Source organism: Grus americana, chromosome 6, assembly GCF_028858705.1.
Source record: "Grus americana isolate bGruAme1 chromosome 6, bGruAme1.mat, whole genome shotgun sequence".
Lineage (NCBI taxonomy): Eukaryota > Metazoa > Chordata > Aves > Gruiformes > Gruidae > Grus > Grus americana.
In genome coordinates this window covers 26142694-26164953 of record NC_072857.1, presented here as the reverse complement: position 1 = coordinate 26164953, position 22260 = coordinate 26142694, and the positions used below count along the sequence as shown (strand labels likewise).

At 36.8% G+C, this 22260-nt stretch overlaps 1 protein-coding gene across 1 annotated transcript in view; it reads left to right on the top strand.

Annotated features, from left to right (window-relative positions):
- The window catches only part of TTN (titin), a 243157-nt gene that overhangs the window by 6000 nt on the left and 214897 nt on the right, over positions 1-22260 (top strand). Inside the window, exons 3-31 of the mRNA XM_054830237.1 lie at positions 472-675; positions 1374-1661; positions 2409-2497; positions 2588-2832; positions 4560-4848; positions 5087-5239; positions 5712-5828; positions 6874-7011; positions 7817-7954; positions 8430-8567; positions 10253-10528; positions 10642-10767; positions 11867-12148; positions 12427-12492; positions 12994-13252; positions 13572-13632; positions 13746-13958; positions 14686-14828; positions 15482-15687; positions 15802-16032; positions 16584-16828; positions 17553-17776; positions 17895-18059; positions 18163-18331; positions 18815-20505; positions 20603-20884; positions 21158-21424; positions 21578-21850; positions 21958-22221. Coding sequence (XP_054686212.1) covers positions 472-675; positions 1374-1661; positions 2409-2497; positions 2588-2832; positions 4560-4848; positions 5087-5239; positions 5712-5828; positions 6874-7011; positions 7817-7954; positions 8430-8567; positions 10253-10528; positions 10642-10767; positions 11867-12148; positions 12427-12492; positions 12994-13252; positions 13572-13632; positions 13746-13958; positions 14686-14828; positions 15482-15687; positions 15802-16032; positions 16584-16828; positions 17553-17776; positions 17895-18059; positions 18163-18331; positions 18815-20505; positions 20603-20884; positions 21158-21424; positions 21578-21850; positions 21958-22221 — 7242 coding nt within the window. The remainder of the gene's footprint in view (positions 1-471; positions 676-1373; positions 1662-2408; positions 2498-2587; positions 2833-4559; positions 4849-5086; positions 5240-5711; positions 5829-6873; positions 7012-7816; positions 7955-8429; positions 8568-10252; positions 10529-10641; positions 10768-11866; positions 12149-12426; positions 12493-12993; positions 13253-13571; positions 13633-13745; positions 13959-14685; positions 14829-15481; positions 15688-15801; positions 16033-16583; positions 16829-17552; positions 17777-17894; positions 18060-18162; positions 18332-18814; positions 20506-20602; positions 20885-21157; positions 21425-21577; positions 21851-21957; positions 22222-22260) is intronic.

Genomic DNA, 22260 nt, shown 5'->3' with positions numbered 1-22260 from the left:
TAAAAATTTTACCTGTTCGTCAAATGGTTTTCAGTTGCTCAATAAAGTTGGCTGAGTAGAACACTGGAAGACAACTTTCATTAGGAATCTAAAAACTAGCAATAAGCAGTACTACTTAGATACTAGCAAATAAATTAAAAAAACCCTCCTTATATGCATCCATTCATCCCCCTCATAATTTTGATGAACTTTTATTGCTCAACAGGATTGCCGAACACTACGGTCCACTCATTATTCAAGTGATTTCCTAAATGCAGTAGCATTGCAGTTGTCCTATTGCTCTCTGTATTTTAAAGACCTTTCTAAAAAGAAAGTCCTTTACCACTGTGTCAGTGAACATATAATCATAGATCTGTGCCTATGTCATTACACTCCACTATAAGTGTGTATACATGAGTGAGTATTATGGTAATTTTGGCTATCTGGCATTTCATAGCATCTTAATCTCCTTTTGTCTTCCTTTTTCTTTAGGTTTCCCAGTTCCTGAGGTGAGCTGGTATCGGGATGGCCAGGTTCTCTCTGCTGCAACTCTGCCCGGTGTGCAGATCTCGTTTAGTGATGGCCGCGCTAAACTGGTGATCCCCACCGTGACAGAAGCAAACAGTGGCAGATACACCGTACAAGCCACCAATGGATCTGGGCAAGCAACTAGTACTGCTGAGCTACTTGTCACAGGTATCAAGCAACTAAAGAAAGGCACCTCTCTCTGCTAGCCATGTGAGAAAGAGATAATGAAAAAAGTTTGGATTGAAGTACATGGTCAGCAAAGAAATAGCAAACCAAATTCCTTCTCCTAAAGCAGTCTAGAATTCAGCATATATTCTCAGCAGTAACTTCTAACAGTGTCCTTTACACTTTAAGTTTATAAAGTTTAATCTTGATCTTATACACTCTTAATCACAATTACGAACTTCTGTCTTAGCCCTGTATACTTCTGCTCACATGATCTGTCACACTGGCTACATTCAAACTATGCATAAAAGAAAGGATAAAATTCAGCAGGATGGAGCCCTTAGTATTTAATAATATAGATGATATTTAACAGAATAACTGACATAAAGAGCCATACCCAAGAGACTGTGCTTACTACCTATGGTTATAATCAATGTATCTCTAATTCTAGAAACATTTGCAATCATGGGCATAATCAGAAATATCAGAAATTTTAAACACATGAAAGAAAGTTAAGGTTGTTTGCGTTTTGGCAAATCAATTCTTAATGTTTTGAATGTTCGAAAAGGTAGTATCATCTGTCAGTAGCATGTGAAGGAGAAATTGACCTTGTGCACTTCTAGTAATGATAATATCTAGCCTTACAGTTCTTTTTAACAGAAGTTATTGTTTTTCTATTTATTTCATCAATAAAACTGCAGCTGGAACAGCACCACCAAACTTCTCACAACGACTACAGAGCATGACTGCAAGGCAGGGAAGTCAAGTTCGGCTTGACGTGAGAGTGACTGGAATCCCTACACCTGTGGTGAAGTTCTATCGGGATGGAGTAGAAATCCAAAGCTCCCCCGATTTTCAAATTTTACAAGAAGGAGACCTTTACAGCTTAATAATTGCAGAAGCATATCCTGAAGACTCCGGTACCTATTCAGTAAATGCCACGAATAATGTGGGACGTGCTACTTCAACAGCTGAATTGCTAATTCAAGGTAATGGCGTTGAAGTTGCAAGCCATGAAAATAAGAGAGCATTCATTGTTGTAATGGTACAATATACACCACTTCATCAAAGTTATATCAATAAGTTCATTTATAACTTCTTTCTCAAGAGTTATTAACTTGCTGGGAAAAAGCAGCGTCATTGGTGAAATTTGCCAAAGATTTTTGTCTGAGACTTTAAAAGGACCTTTTCTGCAGAGTGGTTCTTCTTTAAACTGAGGATACAGTACACAGAAAAAAGCAGAATACTTTCAGTTGTTCTCATTTTGTTCCGTAGATTTCTCAAAGTTGTATTTGTAAGTTGGCTTTGATAGAATCGATATATTAAACTGCATAACTGTACATGGTCTTGTAAATGAGCCTGGTAAGGACGCAGACAGTTCTTAGAGGAGAATTGTAGCAGTGAATCATTCTACCCAGAGCAGTCTTGCTTGGATTTCACCTCAGTCAGGCTTGCAGGCTGTGTAGTCATTTGAGATCCAGGACCGATTCTGAAGAACCTACAATAAATGTGTTTTGTTTTGGTTGCTTTCTAATGACGTAGTAAGGCAGAAATATTATTTAAACTGTTTTCCCAATTATCTGTCTATAGATACTGCAGGAAAAACAGATGGTTGCTTAATTATTTTTCTGTTGTTTGTATACACTTGCATATAATTGACCATTCATTTAGTTCTGCAACTGCTTATTTTTTCTTGCCATATGCAATTCTCCTGACCATGTTTTCTCTTCCAAAAGGTGAGGAAGAAGCCGTTCCTGCTAAAAAGACAAAGACAATTGTTTCGACTGCTCAGATTTCCGAAACAAGACAAGCCAGAATTGAAAAGGTATATTTTTCAAAACCAAACCAGGTAAAGCTAAAATGTGGATGCCTACTTCTACAGTATCTCAGACTTGTTTTTTTGATTTCGTTGTAGAAGATTGAAACCCACTTTGATGCCAGATCACTTACAAGTGTTGAAATGGTCGTAGAAGGTGCAGCAGCCCAACAGCTCCCACACAAGACACCTCCACGAATGCCTCCTAGACCTACATCAAAATCACCAACCCCACCGATAATTGCTGCAAAAGCACAAATGGCACGACAGCAATCACCATCACCTGTTAGACAATCACCATCACCTGTAAGACATGTCAGAGCACCTACACCCTCACCAGTAAGGTAAAGTCACTATTCTTTCAAACAAGATCGCTTTTTGAATCACTTTCACATATGGCAGTAATGCTGTAGAGTGAGAGCATAGTATAAGATGGAAGAACGCACTGACTTAATACTGATCAAGTGTATTCTGACTGAGAGCTATAATGTGCTGTATTTGCCACTGCTGTAGAAGTGCATGCTTCTTATGTAAATTTGCTATCCCATATGGAAGAAAATCCTTTAGAGAATAAATCCCGTTTGATTGCTCTACATACAGCTGAAGTAGCACTCAAAGCTCCAAGTTCATGATGAAAGAGAAGAAAACAATAGGGCAGTTGGCCCTTGATTATTTTAGATGAACAGAGATAAGAGCAATGACACTCTGATAAGGACAAACAGAATGGAAGGATTTGTCAAAAAATGCAAACACACGTTCTATGTGTATGCTGGTAATGACTGCAGAAATAATAATTTGAAGGTAGGCAAAGTGTAAATGTGGTTATGGAAAAATGAAGGTTAGCTCTGCTGTGTAAAGGGTCTTGAGAGGGAAAGCGAGTGATTTGAAGAGCAGGGCTCATGATCTGGTAGACCCCAGGAGGTCTGTGCTGAGAGGCAGGTAAAGAGAAAATTGCTTTGGAAGTCCTGCAGTTTCAGCATCCTGAAGCACTAGTGTCTTGGAAGGAACGTCTCCAAGCTGAGCACTCAGAAGAGACCCATTTAAATTGTCAGAGCTAGGTATGCTGGTGAATTTTGCCTCATGGAGAATAACTTGCAAGGGCAGGAAGAAATGTATTGAGAGTAACTAGCAATAACTAACTACATAGATGAAAGAATAATTCAACAGTGCCATCTAGAGTGCATATAGAACTAGAAGTTTGTACTCTGATAGTCAAACCACTTTTAGACATACAACACGTTAGAAAATAAATATAAAAAATAATATGATGCTGATGCCCCCTACTGCTGCAATCTGTTAATGTTATCTGGGAAATGCAGAATAAAAAATTTCCTGTCAAAGAAAATCTAAGTTAGAAAACCTGTTAAAGCATTTTGAAAAATGCTTTAAAACTATCTGCTGGGACTGGGATTGAATTTTTGGAATATCAGAATTTAGAAACTAGTATTCCCAAGTGGCCACCAATTATTGTGGCTGGTATTTGTAAATATAAGTATGGGGAAAAGAATATAGCCCTGATCAGAAGCTTGCCTGGAGTCTGAACACATGTATGGATGACACATGGAAATGAGATGTGGTGTAGCAGTAGATACAGTTGTGTTGTTGCTAGGTGGCTGCCACAGCATATTTTTACGAAAAGCAGTTACACTAATCATTTTGTGTCTCTACAGAGACCGGACTACAAATATAATATGTAATACTCACAGCCTGTAAACCTTTTGTATTATTCCTGTTAAGAAAATTAAGATAGAGCAATTGAAACTAATGATGTATTTTTATATTTTAAATGTATGTGCTTGAATGAAATGCCCTTTGACATTTGCCCTTATTTCTTTTTGGAAATCTAACTAAGCTACTACAAAGATGACAAAAACACACATTAGGCATAATGTTAAAAACAGGTAAGTGTAATTTACAAGTAGAACACCTCAAAAACTTTTTAAAAATCAAACTACAAAGTGCTGAAGATACCCTAAATCAGGAGTGAATTCAAGTTCAGGCTGAAGTAGTTTATATAGTTGTTGTTGTATGACACTACATTAATTATATTAATACTTTTTTTTTTCATTAGGTCAGTTTCTCCTGCTGGAAGAATCTCCACCTCACCTATTAGACCAGTGAAATCTCCATCTCCGATCCGTAAAACACATGTAGTGACAACAGCTGGGGCTGAAGTCCTTCCTCCATGGAAGCAGGAAGGATATGCTGTAACCACAGAAGCCCAGATGAAGGAAACGAGAGTATCTACAAGCGCTGCTGAAATAAGAACTGAAGAAAGATGGGAGGGAAGATATGGGGTCCAAGAACAAGTTACGATTAGTGGTGCTGCTGCTGGTGAGGTTGTGGCTGGTGCTAGAGAGGTAAAGTCTATTTTTGGAAAGAGCTTTGGTTTTGCTCTATGTGTGGACTCACCAGTGCTGAATAGAGCTGCTAAATGGAACCCAAGTGGCTGTGTATAAATACGTGTATCTGCTCTTGAGAGAGTTCTGCTGCAAATATTTAAATGCTGCTTTGCAACATTCTGTCTCTGTACTTGTTTTGTGCTTCTACTGGATGTATGCAAAACATGAAAAATGTCTTTTCATGTGACTAATATAGGTGAGAAAGGACAGTGAAAAAACAGCAGCTGTTGCTACGGTTGTTGCTGCTGTGGATCAAGCCATGGTGAGAGAACCAGCTCCAGGTGTTGTAGAGCAAACTGCTAAAAGGACAGCAATGACTGCAGTCCACGTTCAACCTGTTCAGGAGCAGGTAGAAATAGAGCACAGACATTCTATGATTTGCCCTTTATCCCTTCATCCAACAGGCAAATAAGGCGTGATTCACTGAGGCATTAACAAGTGCACCACAAAAGCATGCATACTCATATAGAGCATCTGGACTGTAAAGGAGTGCTCGTGGATCACTTATTGCATTGCTTTCCATCATAGCAGGACTGAACTAATTATTCTTAAACTGTTTTTAAGTTTAAGAATGCCTTCTGTGAAAGTGATCCTGTATTCTCCCTTGCCATTTATTATCTAACATTATTCTTACACTGATGGTTTTTCCTCTAATATGTTATTTATAATTTCCTTACTAGGAATAAAATAATTCTCCCTTAGTATTTTCCCTTCACTTGCATTCCTCCCTATTTTACCTTCTCCCTCTTCTTTTGATGATCAATTTGTTTTAAAATGAATTTTAAGGCTTTGTTTTTTTTATTTGTTGCTATGAAAATCAGATGAGAAAGGAGGCAACAGTAGTAGTTACCAGTGATAAAGCCACAAAACAAACAGTAATATCGAGAACTAGAGAAGGAATTACTTCACAAGAACAAAGGCACATCTCTCATGAAAAGGTGAATACAGATGTTATCGATGATTGTCATATCCTACCTTGTTCAAAAATCTAGTATCTCATCAAAAAGACAAGCCTATGAACAAGACAAATGATGTACCGTAATATTATTTTTTCCTTATATATATATGTTCATTCTTCTAGTTTACATTGCTATCATTCTTCTATCTCTCCTTGATGATAACTGTCTTTCCTTTTTTATTTCTCTTCCATTATTAATACCTAAGAATGTGATAGATAAACTTGCAAAACATTAACTTAGAAAAAGATCTATTTTTTTATCTATTGTATGGTGATTTAGTAGATAGTATTCTAAATCATTTAAGGAACTGACATGTAGGAAATATCTCTTAAATTTTCCAATTTTTTTTTTCTGATTTTGTTTCTAAGCTTGCCATTTGTAGCATGCTCTGTTTGTTGGCAACACAGTGGGTCAGAAAAAGGAGGAAAAACTCATTCTGCATTAAAATCAATTTTGAAAATATTGATGAGTGAATGGGATTCAGATTATTTTAGCATGTGTTTTATCAGACAAATGTGATTTAATGGAAGACCAGCTTTTATAGAGAAATGTTACATTTGCATTCTTGCTGAAATGCATGAGGAAGAAAGTTTAACCTACCTTTAAATTACTGAAAAACAGAAATCCACCTGGGCAAAAAATTATGTGTTTATGTGCAGGTTACATCTGAACAAGTTGGCAAAATAAAAGTTACCTAAAACTTGTTTTTAATATCCTACACTTTCTCAAACTGATTATGATGCAGGACAGTTTTTCTCTGATCCGATTTTTTTTATTGCTGCATTCAAAAGCAAAGCAAGCATTTGTGGAATGTTTTATTATTTTTATGCTAACTGTGTACACATTTTATAAAAAGTGTGTTTATATTGTTGTTGTCGTTTCCAGACAAGATGATTTTGAAATCCATAGTTTGACATTTTTCCTCCCTTTTGTTTGTATACTCTTTTCCAAATGTATTGAAAACCGCATACCTTATATTTTTAATCAACATATCATTTAAACTTCTTTATTTGTAAACATGCAGGTAAGAAAAGAAGGAGAGAAAACTCCAGTACCCAGAGTAATAATTGCCACAGACAAAGCCAAAGAGCAAGAAAGAATATCAAGAGCTAGAGAAGAAATATCTACCAGACACGAACAAGTGCACATTGCTCATGAAAAGGTAAATAAATGTTACAGATGTTTAACTAATTGTTATACTCCAATAAATTTATAAAACCTCATTCTTCATGCTACATATCTTTGCTCTGCTTCTTCATGAAGAGAAAATTGCAAAATTAAAACTTTATAAAGCAACGTATTCCTGATATAGGCCCAGCACTGCAAGTCCAGTTACACTGACCTCATAGTGGCTCTGTTTACAGAGGAAGAGTACAGCTGCCCTTCCTACAGATCTTTTGAGCATTATGGCTTTTATTGCCAGGGTACTCAGAATTTCATCAGATGCTTAATGACCTTTGCTTTTTATCTGAAGGTAGATTTCTGAAGATAAATTGTAAAGGTTATCTCTCATGATATGATATTTACGCGTGGAGTTTGATTTAATGAAGTTCATATTTGTGTGAGGACTGGAATGTACCTGCTACAGCATGTGGAACCATTGTTTGTTGGGGTAACCAATGAAGTGGTTCCATCTACTGATGGGAGTAAATATTAAGTCAGTAATACTCATTTTTATGCAAATGGTTTTTACAAAACATGACAATGATATATCACAACTAGGAAGTGGGAAGATTCTTCTCTAATTTACACACAGATTAATGCAATATGTTAATGACTTTGCACTTTGTTCAGCTGGCATATAAACTATAATTTGGTCTGTACAAAGGAATTACTCCTTTTCTCAGGTGATGTTTTTCTCTTATTGATACACATTCTGAAACCTTATCCCACTTTCCTGAAAAGCTGTGTAATTTTGACAACAGGTGTAATTGATTACAATTATTTTTCTTTACCATAAAAACTAGATAAGAAAGGAAGATATGAAACCTTCTGTACCTAAGGTAGTAATTACCGCTGATAAACCTAAACCACCCGTCATAATATCAAAAAGTAAAGAAGAAATTGCTACCAAACAAGAACAAGTGAGCATAAGCCATGAAAAGGTGAATAGAACTGTTACAACCATATTTGGTTTTTTATCCTCTTTTCTCTACAAACATTATGTGTCCCTCAAAAAACTACTAACTATACATTTGTAGTTCATTTTTTCTAAGATTTATTCTACTTACAAACTTTTAGAACTACTGTTATTTAGACTATATTATTCCACCTCTATCTTTCTCTCCTAACTGTTCCCATTAATAGGATGCCCATAATTCTTTTCTGACTGACCTTTGGAATGGACTGACTCCTGAAATGCATTTTAACTTTTTTTTAAAATCATTACTTTTATTTAAATAGGTGTCAGAAAGTAACAATACTTATCAGTATACATATAATACAGAGCTGTGTGCAGTGCACCAGGATCTAACCCCTTAATTCTCCTTCCCTGTTCCCATTCCATAATGCTTTCCCATTGTTCAAATATCTTTCAAGATCATATGTAACTGAAATTTTTATTTCTGCTATAATAATTAGATTAAAAAGGAAGCCAAGAAAACTACTGTAGTTCCGAAAGTAATTGCCACTGATAAACCCAAAGCACCAGTCACAGTGTCCAGAACTAGAGAAGAAATTACAGCCAAGCAAGAACAAATTCATCTATCTTATGATCAGGTGAATACAGCTGTTGCAGATGTGGAATGCACTGTTACAATTTCTTTTATCTGCAAAACTCACCTTTTAAGAGCTACTTGGGTGCAATAGAATACCCTCAAATTAATTCCTGATAACATACCCGTTAAGGGGGATGATTATCAAGTAACAGAGTCAGTGTGATTGGGTTTCTAGTGATAAAGAGGTTTATGTCTCACCCTGTTAGGAAATGCCCCTTTTAAGACTGCAGTCGGATTTCTCTATGAAAGCCTGCTCCCTACCAATGACTTTCAAGTAATGTTTGTTTGTTCAAATTTTTGACACTGCAATCTTTTTTTCTGCAAGATGATTCCTTGCAATTTTATGGTTGTCAGAAGGAACAACCTCTCTCTATTAAGGTTTGAATTGTATTGTTCATTGTACAATAGAAACTTTAACATCCATTCAAGTCTGTCCAGTATATTACTTTTGACAATCAGACACTTGTTGACACTGCTTTGTTCCAGTAGCACTCCCACAGCAGAAAAGCTTTTCTATTATAACATAGCCAGGAACTCTTATATGTGGGACCTGTAGTTGCCAACAGGTTTTATTTAAAGTCTATCTACCTACTTTGTTAAAAACAGTACGGTACATTCATAAAATACATTTATAATATATAATTAAAATAGTATAGCATATAAAACTCTCTCAGAGAGGTCAGACTGTTAAAAGATTACAGTTACCTGTTAGATGATGTAAATTTAGGGACAAATTCAAGTTGGTATAAAAAATTATTTTGAAATCAGCAATGATACTGAAAAAGAGATCTCTGTTACCTAAACAACTACTTTAATAATAAAACAAAGTCTCTGTAAACAAGCACATTTTGGCCTTGCTTAAGTTATTTTAGTTTAAGGTAATAATTTCATGCTGATTTAAAAATCATTATCTATTAGGTTTTTTCCCATTTACAAGGCATGCCTTTTATATGCTCTGTTGCTACATCCAGATCAGTTATGACAGTAGTAATAAACACTGGCAGTAATCATCCTATTACCTACTGTTGGCTGACTGGGCAGAAATTTGGACCCTGACAACATAGAAGTTGACAGGATTTATCAGTTATTAGAAACAAATAAAATTCCTGATACAAATGCATTATTTCCAATTTCTCAGAAAGCTCCTTTTTTCGTAAAATAATTTAAAATAGATTAGCACTGAATTAACAGATATGACTATGGTAAAAATTTTTATGGGTATATTCCTTAGTAAACACATTCACATCAAATGCTAGACATTCTCTACATTTTTAATAGCATCTGACAGTTACATAGAGCTGATGAGCATACTGACTCATAATTTAAAATTATGTGCACATTTACACAGCTGCTGTACTCTTAGACAAGTAGCTGTAAATGTGACTATAAAGTAGTAAAAGTGGTCTTGCATACAAATATTGATATGTATAAAGCACACAAACATAGATATGTTCTGAATGTGTATAGATAGAGCTTAGGAAAAAATATGTCTATATTGGAATCTTCTGACTCTGAAGTGCATTTATGGGTGAACAAATTTGATGTTTGCATTATTACTTTTGTATATCTATGCACTCTGTCTGGAATATACTTTACTGAGCATTATATTTATAAGTATTTGCGAGATATGCACACCTTTAATACAATGATGAATATTTCTATAAATTCTGCCAATGTTATCTGTAGACTGAAGCTGGAAAAAGGGCTGAAGCTGTAGCTACAGTTGTTGCAGCAGTTGATCAGGCACGTGTTCGATCACCCTGGGAACCAGAACAAGCAGATGAAGCTTATGTAAAACAGAAAACTTTGGAATATGGCTATAAAGAGCACACTGTAACAGACCATGTTGCTGAGGCCCCAGCAGAACGTCACGTTGTCACTAAAGAAGTTAAAACTGTCTATGTTCCTCCTGAGAAACATATCTCAGCTGCTGAAAAGAAGGAATTTCATGTATCAACAGAGGTTAGAATCAGTTTACATTACATTCTTTTCCAAAAACTATGTCCCAGTGAAATCTGTTTCGGTTTGGAGAAGAGCATCACATTCTGAACAACTTTTTTCATTCCTTTGTGTAGATAAAAAGAGCAACAGAAACTATGACTGAGAAAACAATTCATGTTGAACACCCACGACCCCGCACGGCAAGCCCTCACTTCACAGTCTCCAAAATTGCTGTTCCTAAACCAGACCATGCATATGAGGTAAGAAGTGAAAACTGTATCCAAGAACAACAGCATGCTCATTTATAATAACCAGTAGGTCACCCATTCTATTTGGCTTTTGCTCCCACTCCAGTATGGTGCTTTCCCAAGAAGAAAAATAAGAATTGTATGCTCTCCACAGTAGTTTTTGTTGGCTTGTTTAACTAAGAAAAAGCAGTGCTGAAAACAGACACACAAACTGCTAAAATGTGATTTGTAATTATTAGTTATTTAGACAAGCTTATCATCTGTTTAAGGATGCAGCTTTGATACTTCATGTCGTGCAGTGAAATCGTAAACATTTGTCATGCAACTTATGTTTTTAAAGAGCAGAAGTATCCCTCTTCAATCTTATTATGTAGATCAGTTCACTAGCACATTGGAAACAGTGCTTCTTTCTTCCTTGCAGATTACTACATACTAAGCTAATTTTTGAAACAGAAAAATTCCACACTGCATAATATGACACCATCCATTTTTAATATTTTTTCCATTCTTCTGTTTGAATCCTTCACATAATATTAAAAGTTCCCATTTAATTAATTTTCTCATTCAAGCATACTTTCTCTCTTCACCTGAACTTTAAAAAAGAACTGTTTTTTCCCCTCAAATCTAATTAAACATTATAAAAATTACCTAAAATATTTTTTCTTTAAAGATTTATGTATGTTTTTCCAAAGTTACCAGACCTACAATAACATTTTGAAATATCTTCATTTATTTTAATCACCGATGGTTATGAAATTAGGAGTATTGTTTATTGCAGTATCAGATTAAATGGAAAGCTAAGGCCTCAAGTGAATAAATTTAGAGGACATTTCTCATGTTGCAGGAGCAACAAGAGCTTCTTGACCATTTAAAGATCAAATTCTAAAGTAAAAAAAGAGAAAATATTTGCATGTTAGACACATCCAAAATACTACAAGTATATTGTGTCTCTGGTATTCTACTAGTGCAATCTAAAACTAAAAGTAATTTTTGTATGTATAGCTTTTGCAGTGTCAACAAATAAGTAACTAAGGAAGCAACTGGTACATGGGCAATCTGCTCTCCTTTGAAAACAAGAGAACAACAAAGCTGTAACTCTTCTGTTCCCCAGGTTTCAATAGCAGGATCTGCAATGGCTACTCTGGAAAAAGAGTTATCAGCCACTTCTGCTGTGCAAAAGATCACCAAGCCCGTGAAACCACCTCAGCTAAAGCCACATGAAGTCAGGATAAAAGCAGAGCCAGTTGCTCCTCCACAGTTTCCCTTTGGAGAGGCTGCTGAGACCTATAAAAGTCGCTATGACGTTGAGACTAAGAAAGAGACAGGTGTAAGCATTAAAAGTGAAGGAGTGCGGGAAGAACACTTGGTGTTGCGGAAAGAAGGTGAAGCAAAGGTATGTTATTAAGCAAATTTCCATCATGTTGATTTTCATCTTAAGAACATAGCATAGCCTCACTTTTTTTTTCTGTTTCCTCATTGCAATTTTCCACTTTTACAGCATTCCACCGACTTTTATCTCTTTGCTGTTTCACACAAATCCGTCTAAGGACCTAATATTTACCTATGACAAGCAAAGAGTTCTCTTTATCTGATTTATTTTCTTATCTAAATTCTGCTCGTTATGTCCTTGGCTTTGTTAGGTGTTTGTTAACTGTGCTTTATACAACCTAGGTGACAGAAACTGCCAGAGTTCCCGTGCCTGCAGAAATCCCTGCTACTCCACCCACCTTAGTCTCAGTAAGTAATATATATGTAGATTAGGGGAGTTACACTATGTTTTCACTCATTTTGTATTTTAACTTTTCTCTTTGAAAACCTGACCATGAAAATTTGGCTTTGTTTAATCTTTTTAACTCTGTATTAAACTTACTCAGCCATACAATTTATCTCTAATACAAACTACGCAGAATGTCTGTTACGGGGGTGATTCTTCACAATTATGTCAGACAGTAGATTGATCTTTGCTGCAGTGAGACAATTTCTCACCCTGATCTGCATAAACATCCACCTACCTTTTCATTTTCTTGTTAATAACAGTAATGTTCAGAGATCCCAAATCCAGTTTCAAATACTTCCCTTTGGAAAATGCCTCCTTTTTCCTGGATACACTGCTGAACAGAACAATGTTTTCAATTAGATGTTAAATTTTCCATTCAAATAGGTTTTAGTTATTTAAATATCTGTTCAGTAGTGAAAATACATACTGACTGTGATGATACTTATTTTTTTGTCCTACAGGGCCTCAAAAATAAGACTGTGACTGAAGGTGAGTCTGTAACTCTGGAGTGCCATATCTCTGGTCATCCTCAGCCTACTGTGACATGGTACAGGGAAGACTACAAGATTGAGAGCTCAATGGACTTCCAGATCACTTTCAAAGCAGGGCTTGCTCGCCTTGTGATTCGCGAAGCCTTTGCAGAAGACAGTGGAAGATTTACCTGCACTGCTACCAATAAGGCGGGGAGTGTCAGCACATCTTGCCACTTATATGTGAAAGGTAAAATTATAATCTTCCTACAGTGATATATATACTTGTTAACTGCATATTACTTGTAATGTAACTTAGACATTTTCTCAGCTCCCAAGTAGAACATATTCCTTAAATTGCATTCCAGGGCTGTTAGGTAATAGGGCTGTAAGAACATGAGGAAAAGGCCAATTAAGGGCTGATGGAAGCTCTTAACTTGCTTCCTCAGTGGAAGTACCTGGCCCTCTGGGCCAACTAACTACTTAACCTTCTCTCTGTGTCAACTAAACTCACTGTTTAATAACTATTAAAGTATTTTAAAATCCACTATATCATATTTACCTTGCAGTTTCAGAAGAAATTGAGACTCGAGAAACCATTTCTGAGAAGGCTGTTACAGAAGAGAAACGGTAAAGTAACTTTCCTAAACAGACTGCTGCTATTGTGGTCATTAGTTTCTTGTACTCTGTTTATGAGAGCCTCAAACATCAGCTCATTTACCTGCACTGGAATCTTGTTTCAGCTATGTGGAGACAAAGGACGTTGTAATGGAAGATGTCTCTACTGCAGCAGAGGAAGTAATGGGAGAACCCATGCCTCCTTTCTTCATAAGAAAACCCATTGTACATAAATTAATTGAAGGTGGGAGCATTATTTTTGAATGCCAAGTAGGGGGCAACCCAAAGCCACATGTCTACTGGAAAAAAGGTGGAGTTCCTCTAACGACTGGCTACAGGTACTTTGAATACAATGCACAAAAACTATTTAAGCATAATTTTAAAGAATATTTAATTGGCAATACCATAATTTTGATTCCCTTACTGATGCTGAGCCAAATAACATCACTGATTTCTGTGAAACTTTATTTTTGAAATGGAAAAATCTTAGGATCATGTCTTAATGTGAAACTTTAGAAGGCTGCTAAGTTTTAAAATACATATATTCAAAAGACTGTAAAATGAGAAATTATACATATCCTTAAAAACAAATCAGGAAGAAGTTTTGCATTTGTTTTATCCTGTCTGTACAATGTTTACATTTTGTCTGTGCAAATGTTGTCTATAGAAAGCAACACACTTTCTAGCAGAGGAAAAAAATATATTTATCGCATTCTTGAAATATATCATGCTGTAATGACCCATATTAAGATAAGTTATGTGCACACAGCATATACCATTTTACTGTGTCTGACAACTAGATCTCTGATATTTCAGTACTGCTGTTTACATCTCATTTATTTTAGTGACAACAGAAAGAAAGTAGACCTGTAGTCTAGTTTCAGCATGGTAACTTTTCCTATGCTGTTTTGCAGATTCATTGAGTGAGAATTGCCTGCAAAAGTTCCTCTTTTTTTGTCTTACACAAGTCAGGAGTGATTCTAATTAATTGTATAACTAAAAGCAAATTCAATAAAAAGTATATTCATCAGAATTATAGAAAGCTTGTACTTATATTTTCTATAGATACAAAGTAAGTTACAAAAGAGAAACCGGGGAATGCAAACTTGAAATTTCCATGACTTTTGCCGACGATGCCGGAGAATACACTATTGTTGTTCGTAATAAACATGGTGAAGCTTCTGCAACGGTCTCCTTACTAGAAGAAGGTACATAGTAGATTAAAGAAATGGGAAAAATATTTCTTAAAATTAACTTTAAAATGGGAGAAATATTTTAAATTGTGCTGAAAATTCTTTGCAGCTTAGTGTGATCAATTCAAGAAACATAAAGGGAGATCTGGTGGTTCTGTTTCTGCAAGGCAGAGAATTTGACATCAGATTCTTGAAGGACTTATACTCTTTGCTGGAATGTGTAGCTATAGGAACCTTCTTCTGTTGATGTCCATAACAGTCTACATAACATAAGACATTCAGAGTGATGTGGGGAAAGGGGGTTAATCAAGTTCTATTACAGGGAAAGAAGCTAACTTTTTTTTTTTTTAATCAATTATCCATGTAAAAATGCATGAAAGTTTGCAGGAGACAGAGCCACAGTGAAGAAATTGTAAAATAGACTCTACAAGTGCTTCCGCTTTGAGAACTAGAACACCTAAATAGCAGTGAAACTTTTACCTGTTTATAAAGCTCATCTGAGGGCATCAGTCTTTGTATTTTATTGCTGTTTGTATTTTATTGGCAAAACAGACAGAAACTCTGCTTGAATCACCAGAAACAGTAAAATAAGTTTGTACTTGTTTTCTCTATTCAATCCAGTGAAAACCACAAAAACTTGTCAAAATTAATGTGTTCTTATTTCTTAGCTGATTATGAAGCCTACATAAAATCACAACAAGAAATGATGTACCAAACTCAAGTGACTGCATATGTACAGGAACCTAAAGTGGCTGAGGTAGCCCCAGCTATTTCATATGGTGACTTTGAAAAAGAATATGAAAAAGAACAAGCCCTAATTAGGAAGAAAATGGCAAAAGATACAGTGATGGTCAGAACTTTTGTAGAAGATGAGGTATGTGTACCACTCCATACTGATTTTATACACCGACATTTTACCAGTACAAATCACTTCTTTACAAGGTCATTATCTGACACACAGAACTAATAGTCTTGCTCTTCTGTACAGGAATTCCATATTTCTTCTTTTGAAGAAAGACTTATCAAGGAAATCGAACTCAGAATTATTAAGACCACCTTAGATGAACTTCTTGAAGAAGACGGAGAGGAGATGATGGTTGATATTTCTGAATCTGAAGCTATAGAAGCAGGATTCGATTTAAGATTAAAGAATTACAGAACCTTTGAAGGGACAGGAGTTACCTTCCATTGCAAGACAACTGGATATCCATTGCCAAAGGTACCCCAAACCTGTATGACATTACTCTCTTTAAAAAACCATCTGGTGCTCTACTTGAAAAATCTCTTAACATCTCATTGTCATTCTACATTCTGCATAGAAACCAGCAAATCTTAAAGGAAAGCCAGTCTTTTGTTTTGCTATCAAGCTGAATTTTCCTTTCCTTAATAGAATAGTGTTGTGTTGGTTAGCCAGTTCAGAGGTAGGTGAGATTTACCAGTTAAACTGGTCTTGCTCCTGAGTATATCTGAGTTAGCTCACACAAGCAGGGAACACAATAGCAAATCTGGTCTAGGTCACTTTGCTCTTTGTCAAAATGGGATTTATATCTGCTTCTAGCTCCAAAACTCATGTTTCAGGCTACTGTGAAAACATGTTACTTTAGCCTCACTTATTTTAAGTAAAAATGTTAATGTTAACATATATACATAGGCTGTGATGATGCAACAGCTGAAAAATAGGAAGTTGTAATATGTTCTATGCATGGGTCATTACTGGATCTTTGTCTTTAGGAAAGCTCACATAGCATTCCACTGTTTCTTTCCATGCAGATTGCATGGTACAAAGATGGTAAGCGCATAAGGCATGGAGAACGCTACCGTATGGAACTTCTGCAAGACGGCAGTGCCAGTCTGCGTTTGCCTGTTGTTTTACCTGAAGATGAAGGAATTTATACTGTCTTTGCCAGTAATATGAAAGGAAATGCCATTTGCTCAGCAAAACTCTACGTTGAGCCAGTTGCACCCACAGCAACTCCAGGTTATATGCCAGGACCAGAAGTTATGAGAAGATATAGGTGGGTACACAGTAATACATAAATTTCATGAGACTTCAGTCTGTTGTGATAGACAGTCCAAAAACGCATTACACAGCAGCTAAACGGCTTAAGTTAGTGGCATTTGCATACCTCTAGAGAAACTCTAAATGCTGTTTTCATGGCTTATATTGATTTATGTGCCAACTCTTTATCTGATTTGCCTTCTTAATGAGCAATGCGGTTCCCAGAGTACCATCATTCACATGCATATCTAGCCACAGTATCAGATTTACAACGTCAGTAACCATATTTATTTCTTAAAGTACTCATGTTTTGGAAGAAAATTCTTCTGCATTTGGGAGTTTTAGTACTGTGTGCAACTCTTACTCCCCACCCTTGAAACAGCTGTATTTTATGACAGAAAAAAATCCAGCGTTGGCATGTACTCTGTTCTGTCTCCATATACATACACACACATGCACAAATGTACACAGGATTACACCCGTATCTGTACAATATCCAAACTCCCAAAATTTCCCTGCCTGTAGTATGTCCTCATACTATTCAGCTATACAAATTACTGTCAAAAACCTCAAGAAAATTGACTACAAATAAAAATTAATTTTGTCACAATTTCTCACATAGATAAATTGAAAAACCTCTTTAAAATAAATTATGCTAAAAGCAAAAGTTGAACTCCGTTTATTGTGTCAGCCCACTGCTATATGATGTCATACACATATGTCTTATCTTTTCCTTCCAGGTCTATTTCTCCACGGTCTCCAAGCCGGTCTCCTGCCCGCAGTTCTCCTTCTCGTTCTCCTGCCCGCAGATTAGAAGAAACTGATGAAGGACAACTAGAGAGACTATATAAGCCAGTTTTCGTGCTGAAACCTACATCATTTAAATGTGCACAGGGGCAGACAGCAAGATTTGACTTAAAAGTTGTTGGCAGACCTATGCCAGAGACATACTGGTTCCATAATGGTACATCGGTCTCATTTTCATCAACAAATAATCCTAAAAAAAAATCTTATATGTATTTTACATCTTGTTGAGATACTGTTTTGAGTGCAACTTTTGTTTTTTTCGTATGTATCTGCAGGTCAACAAGTGGTTAATGACTACACCCATAAAATAGTGATTAAAGAAGATGGAACTCAGTCATTGATCATTGTTCCTGCTATGCCTGATGACTCTGGAGAATGGGCTGTAATTGCTCAGAACAGGGCAGGCAAAGCTTCAGTCTCAATGACACTGACTGTGGAAGGTATCTACTGTGCATGCTGTTTCTAGGAGGCTGCAGAGTGTTTCTTATTAAAAACCATGGTTATGTCATTTCCTCTTGTGATAATTTACCTTTGCTCTTTCAGCTAAGGAAGACCTAGTCAGACCACACTTTGTGGAAAGACTGAAGAATGTTAGTGTAAAGGAGGGCTCTAGACTGGAGATGGCAGTGAAAGCTACTGGTAACCCTAATCCTGACATTGTATGGCTGAAGAACAGTGACATCATTGTACCTCATAAATACCCCAAAATAAAGTAAGCATTTTTATTTTGTTTAAATAGCAAAGTGCCCCCTACTGTGTGCTGAATCCCTAGAAGGGATTCACTAGGGGCTTAGTCCAATGACTGCTGAAGCTACTAACAGCTTTTGTATTGCAGCAAGGCTAAGAGATATAAAATACTTCGTAGGACTCACTCCATTTTTTCCAGCCTGTGTCTTTGTGTATTTTGTATCCTGCAGAGTCAATGCTCTTACAACAGAGATTTAGGGAACCTTTATCTGTCTCTGATTTTAAGACCTCTGCAGGCAAAACTGCCATTAAATTCAAGACTGGTTATTATCATCCTTATCAGTTTGATTCTTAGGCACTGCACTCATAAACAATAATAAACGTAAACAACATGTCTAATTCCTCCAGAAATCTACTTTTGGAGGTTTTGACCTAATTTTGGAGAAGGGCAAAAATGAATAACAAAGAAGCACAAAAAAGTTTTTAAAAAATTGTTTTAATATTTCAGGATTGAGGGAACCAAAGGGGCAGCTGCCCTTAAAATTGAATCTACTGCCAGGCAAGATGCTGCATGGTATACTGCTACTGCTATCAATAAAGCTGGGCGGGACACTACTCGGTGCAAAGTAAATGTTGAAGTTCAACACGCAGAACCTGAACCAGAAAGGAGATTAATCATTCCAAAAGGAACTTACAAAGCCAAGGAGATTGCAGCACCAGAGTTAGAGCCTCTCCATTTGCGTTATGGTCAAGAGCAATGGGAGGAAGGAGATCTCTATGACAAAGAAAAGCAACAGAAACCATTTTTTAAGAAGAAGCTCACATCTTTAAGGCTCAAGCAATTTGGACCAGCACACTTTGAGTGCAGGCTTACACCAATTGGTGACCCAACCATGGTGGTGGAGTGGTTGCATGATGGCAAACCCTTGGAAGCAGCTAACAGACTCCGCATGATCAATGAGTTTGGGTACTGTAGCTTGGACTATGGAGTGGCCTATTCCAGAGATAGTGGAGTGATCACTTGCAGGGCAACTAACAAATATGGTACAGACCATACATCCGCTACTCTGATTGTGAAGGATGAGAAAAGCCTTGTGGAAGAATCCCAGTTGCCAGAAGGCAGAAGGGGACTGCAGCGAATTGAAGAGTTAGAAAGAATGGCTCACGAGGGTGCTCTTCCTGCAGTTGCAGTGGACCAAAAGGAAAAACAAAAACCAGAAATTGTTTTGGTTCCTGAACCTGCAAGAGTCCTGGAAGGTGAAACAGCACGATTCCGCTGCCGTGTGACTGGCTATCCTTTGCCTAAGGTCAACTGGTACCTCAATGGACAGCTCATCCGTAAGAGCAAAAGGTTTAGACTCCGGTATGATGGAATCTACTACCTGGATATTGTGGACTGCAAATCATATGACACAGGAGAGGTGAAAGTCACTGCAGAGAATCCAGAAGGCTTTATTGAACATAAGGTGAGACTTGAGATCCAGCAGAGGGAAGACTTCAGATCTGTTCTTCGTCGTGCTCCTGAACCCAAACATGAGCCTGTAGTGACAGAGCCTGGAAAACTTCTCTTTGAGGTACAGAAGGTAGACAAACCTGCAGAGGCAACAACCAAAGAAGTGGTGAAACTGAAAAGGGCTGAAAGAATCACTCATGAGAAGCTTTCAGAGGAATCTGAAGAGCTACGCAGTAAATTCAAGCGTAGGACAGAAGAGGGCTATTATGAAGCCATCACTGCTGTGGAACTTAAGTCTCGCAAAAAAGATGAATCATATGAAGAAATGTTAAAAAAGACAAAGGAAGAACTTCTTCACTGGACCAAAGAGATCCCAGAGGAAGAGAAGAAAGCACTTCCTCCTGAAGGCAAAATCACCATTCCAACATTCAAACCAGAGAAGGTCGAGCTTAGTCCAAGTATGGAGGCTCCTAAGATATTTGAACGAATTCAAAGCCAGACTGTAGCCCAGGGGACCGATGCACACTTCCGTGTGAGAGTGGTGGGAAAACCAGACCCTGAGTGTCAGTGGTTCAAAAATGGTGTGCAGATTGAAAGGACTGATCGTGTGTATTGGTACTGGCCTGAAGATAATGTTTGCGAATTAGTCATCAGAGATGTGACTTCTGATGATTCTGCCAGCATCATGGTGAAAGCAGTCAATATAGCTGGTGAAACTTCTAGCCATGCTTTCCTGTTAGTGCAAGGTAATTTAAATTCTCTTACTTTTATCCTACTGCTTATCATAGTGCATTAAGTCTGTATGGTCAGTGCACTGTTGATTCATCACATATTGTTTTGCAGCCAAGCAGTTAATCAGCTTCACCCAGAAGTTACAAGATATTGTTGCTAAAGAGAGAGACTCCATGGCAACGTTTGAATGTGAGACATCAGAACCCTTTGTCAAAGTGAAATGGTTTAAGGATGGAATTGAGATTCATTCTGGAGACAAATACCGGATGCATTCAGACAGAAAAGCTCATTTTCTTTCTGTACTAGCAATTGAAGTGTCTGATGCTGATGACTACAGCTGTGCACTGGTAGAAGACGAATCCATAAAAACTACTGCAAAGCTTACTGTTGAAGGTAAGAAGCACACAAGTCAGTATCATGCAGTACTGTTACAGTGAAATCAGCTTCAGGCAGAAATAAAACAATTTAAGCTGATGTCTAATGCACTAAGATATGTTCAAGCTGCTTTCATATTCTCAGAATCCAGTATGAAAATTTGGAGATATATTTATGTAAAATGATTACACTGTATATATATTAATTTCCTTAGGCTCATTTAATAAGAAATGTTTTCATCAGGGGTATCTAATCAAGCTTATTCATTAATGTAATTACTTTTGCCTGTAGGTGCTGTGGTTGAGTTTATTAAAGAACTTGAGGATGTTGAAGTACCAGAATCCTTCTCAGGTGAACTTGAATGCGAGGTTTCCCCAGAAGATGTGGAGGGGAAATGGTATCATGGCGATGTTGAACTCACTTCTAATCATAAATATGTGATTACATCCCGCCGTGGTCGCCAAATCCTCACTATTAAAGACGTTAATAAAGATGATCAAGGAGAGTATAGCTTTGTTGTTGACGGGAAAAGGACTCACTGCAAACTGAAGATGAAGCGTAAGCATTTCTAATACTTATATTGTCTCTATATCATAGATTTTCTGTATTATAGCATGTATTATAGCTACATCACTGTATCCCATACTGCCTTAATATTCAATAATCTCCTTATCTGTTATGAGAATTAATTAACTTCATTTCATTCCACAGCTCGTCCCATGGTTATTCTTCAAGGACTTACTGATCAAAAAGTCTGTGAGGGAGATATTGTACAACTTGAAGTTAAAGTCTCCCTAGAAAATGTGGAAGGTGTCTGGATGAAAGATGGTCATGAAATTCAATCAAGTGATCGTATTCACATTGTGTTGGATAAACAGTCACACATGTTGCTGATAGAAGATGCAACAAAGGAAGATAGTGGAACTTACTCTTTTAGTGTTCCTGGTCTTGGACTGTCAACCACTGGACGGATCACAGTGTACAGTAAGTCATTATCATGATTTTGAAGGTGTGTTTGATTTTTGGGTCCTTTAGGATTACTTTTTAAAGGCATAGTTTTTTTCATTGTGAATATTTTTGTAACTTGACAGGTGTGGAAATAGTGGTGCCTCTAAAAGATGTTCACGTAGTTGAAGGAACAAAAGCTATCCTCGAATGTAAAGTTTCAGCACCTGATGTGTCTTCTTCCAAATGGTACCTAAATGATCATCAGATAAAACCTGATGAACGTGTACAAGCTGTATGTAAAGGCACTAAACAGAGGCTAGTGCTTACCAGAACCCATGCATCAGATGAAGGACATTATAAGCTAATGGTTGGCAAAGTTGAAACAAGTTGCAATGTCACAGTTGAAAGTAGGTTTCCTTTAAGATGCACAGTTCTTTGTCAGATTA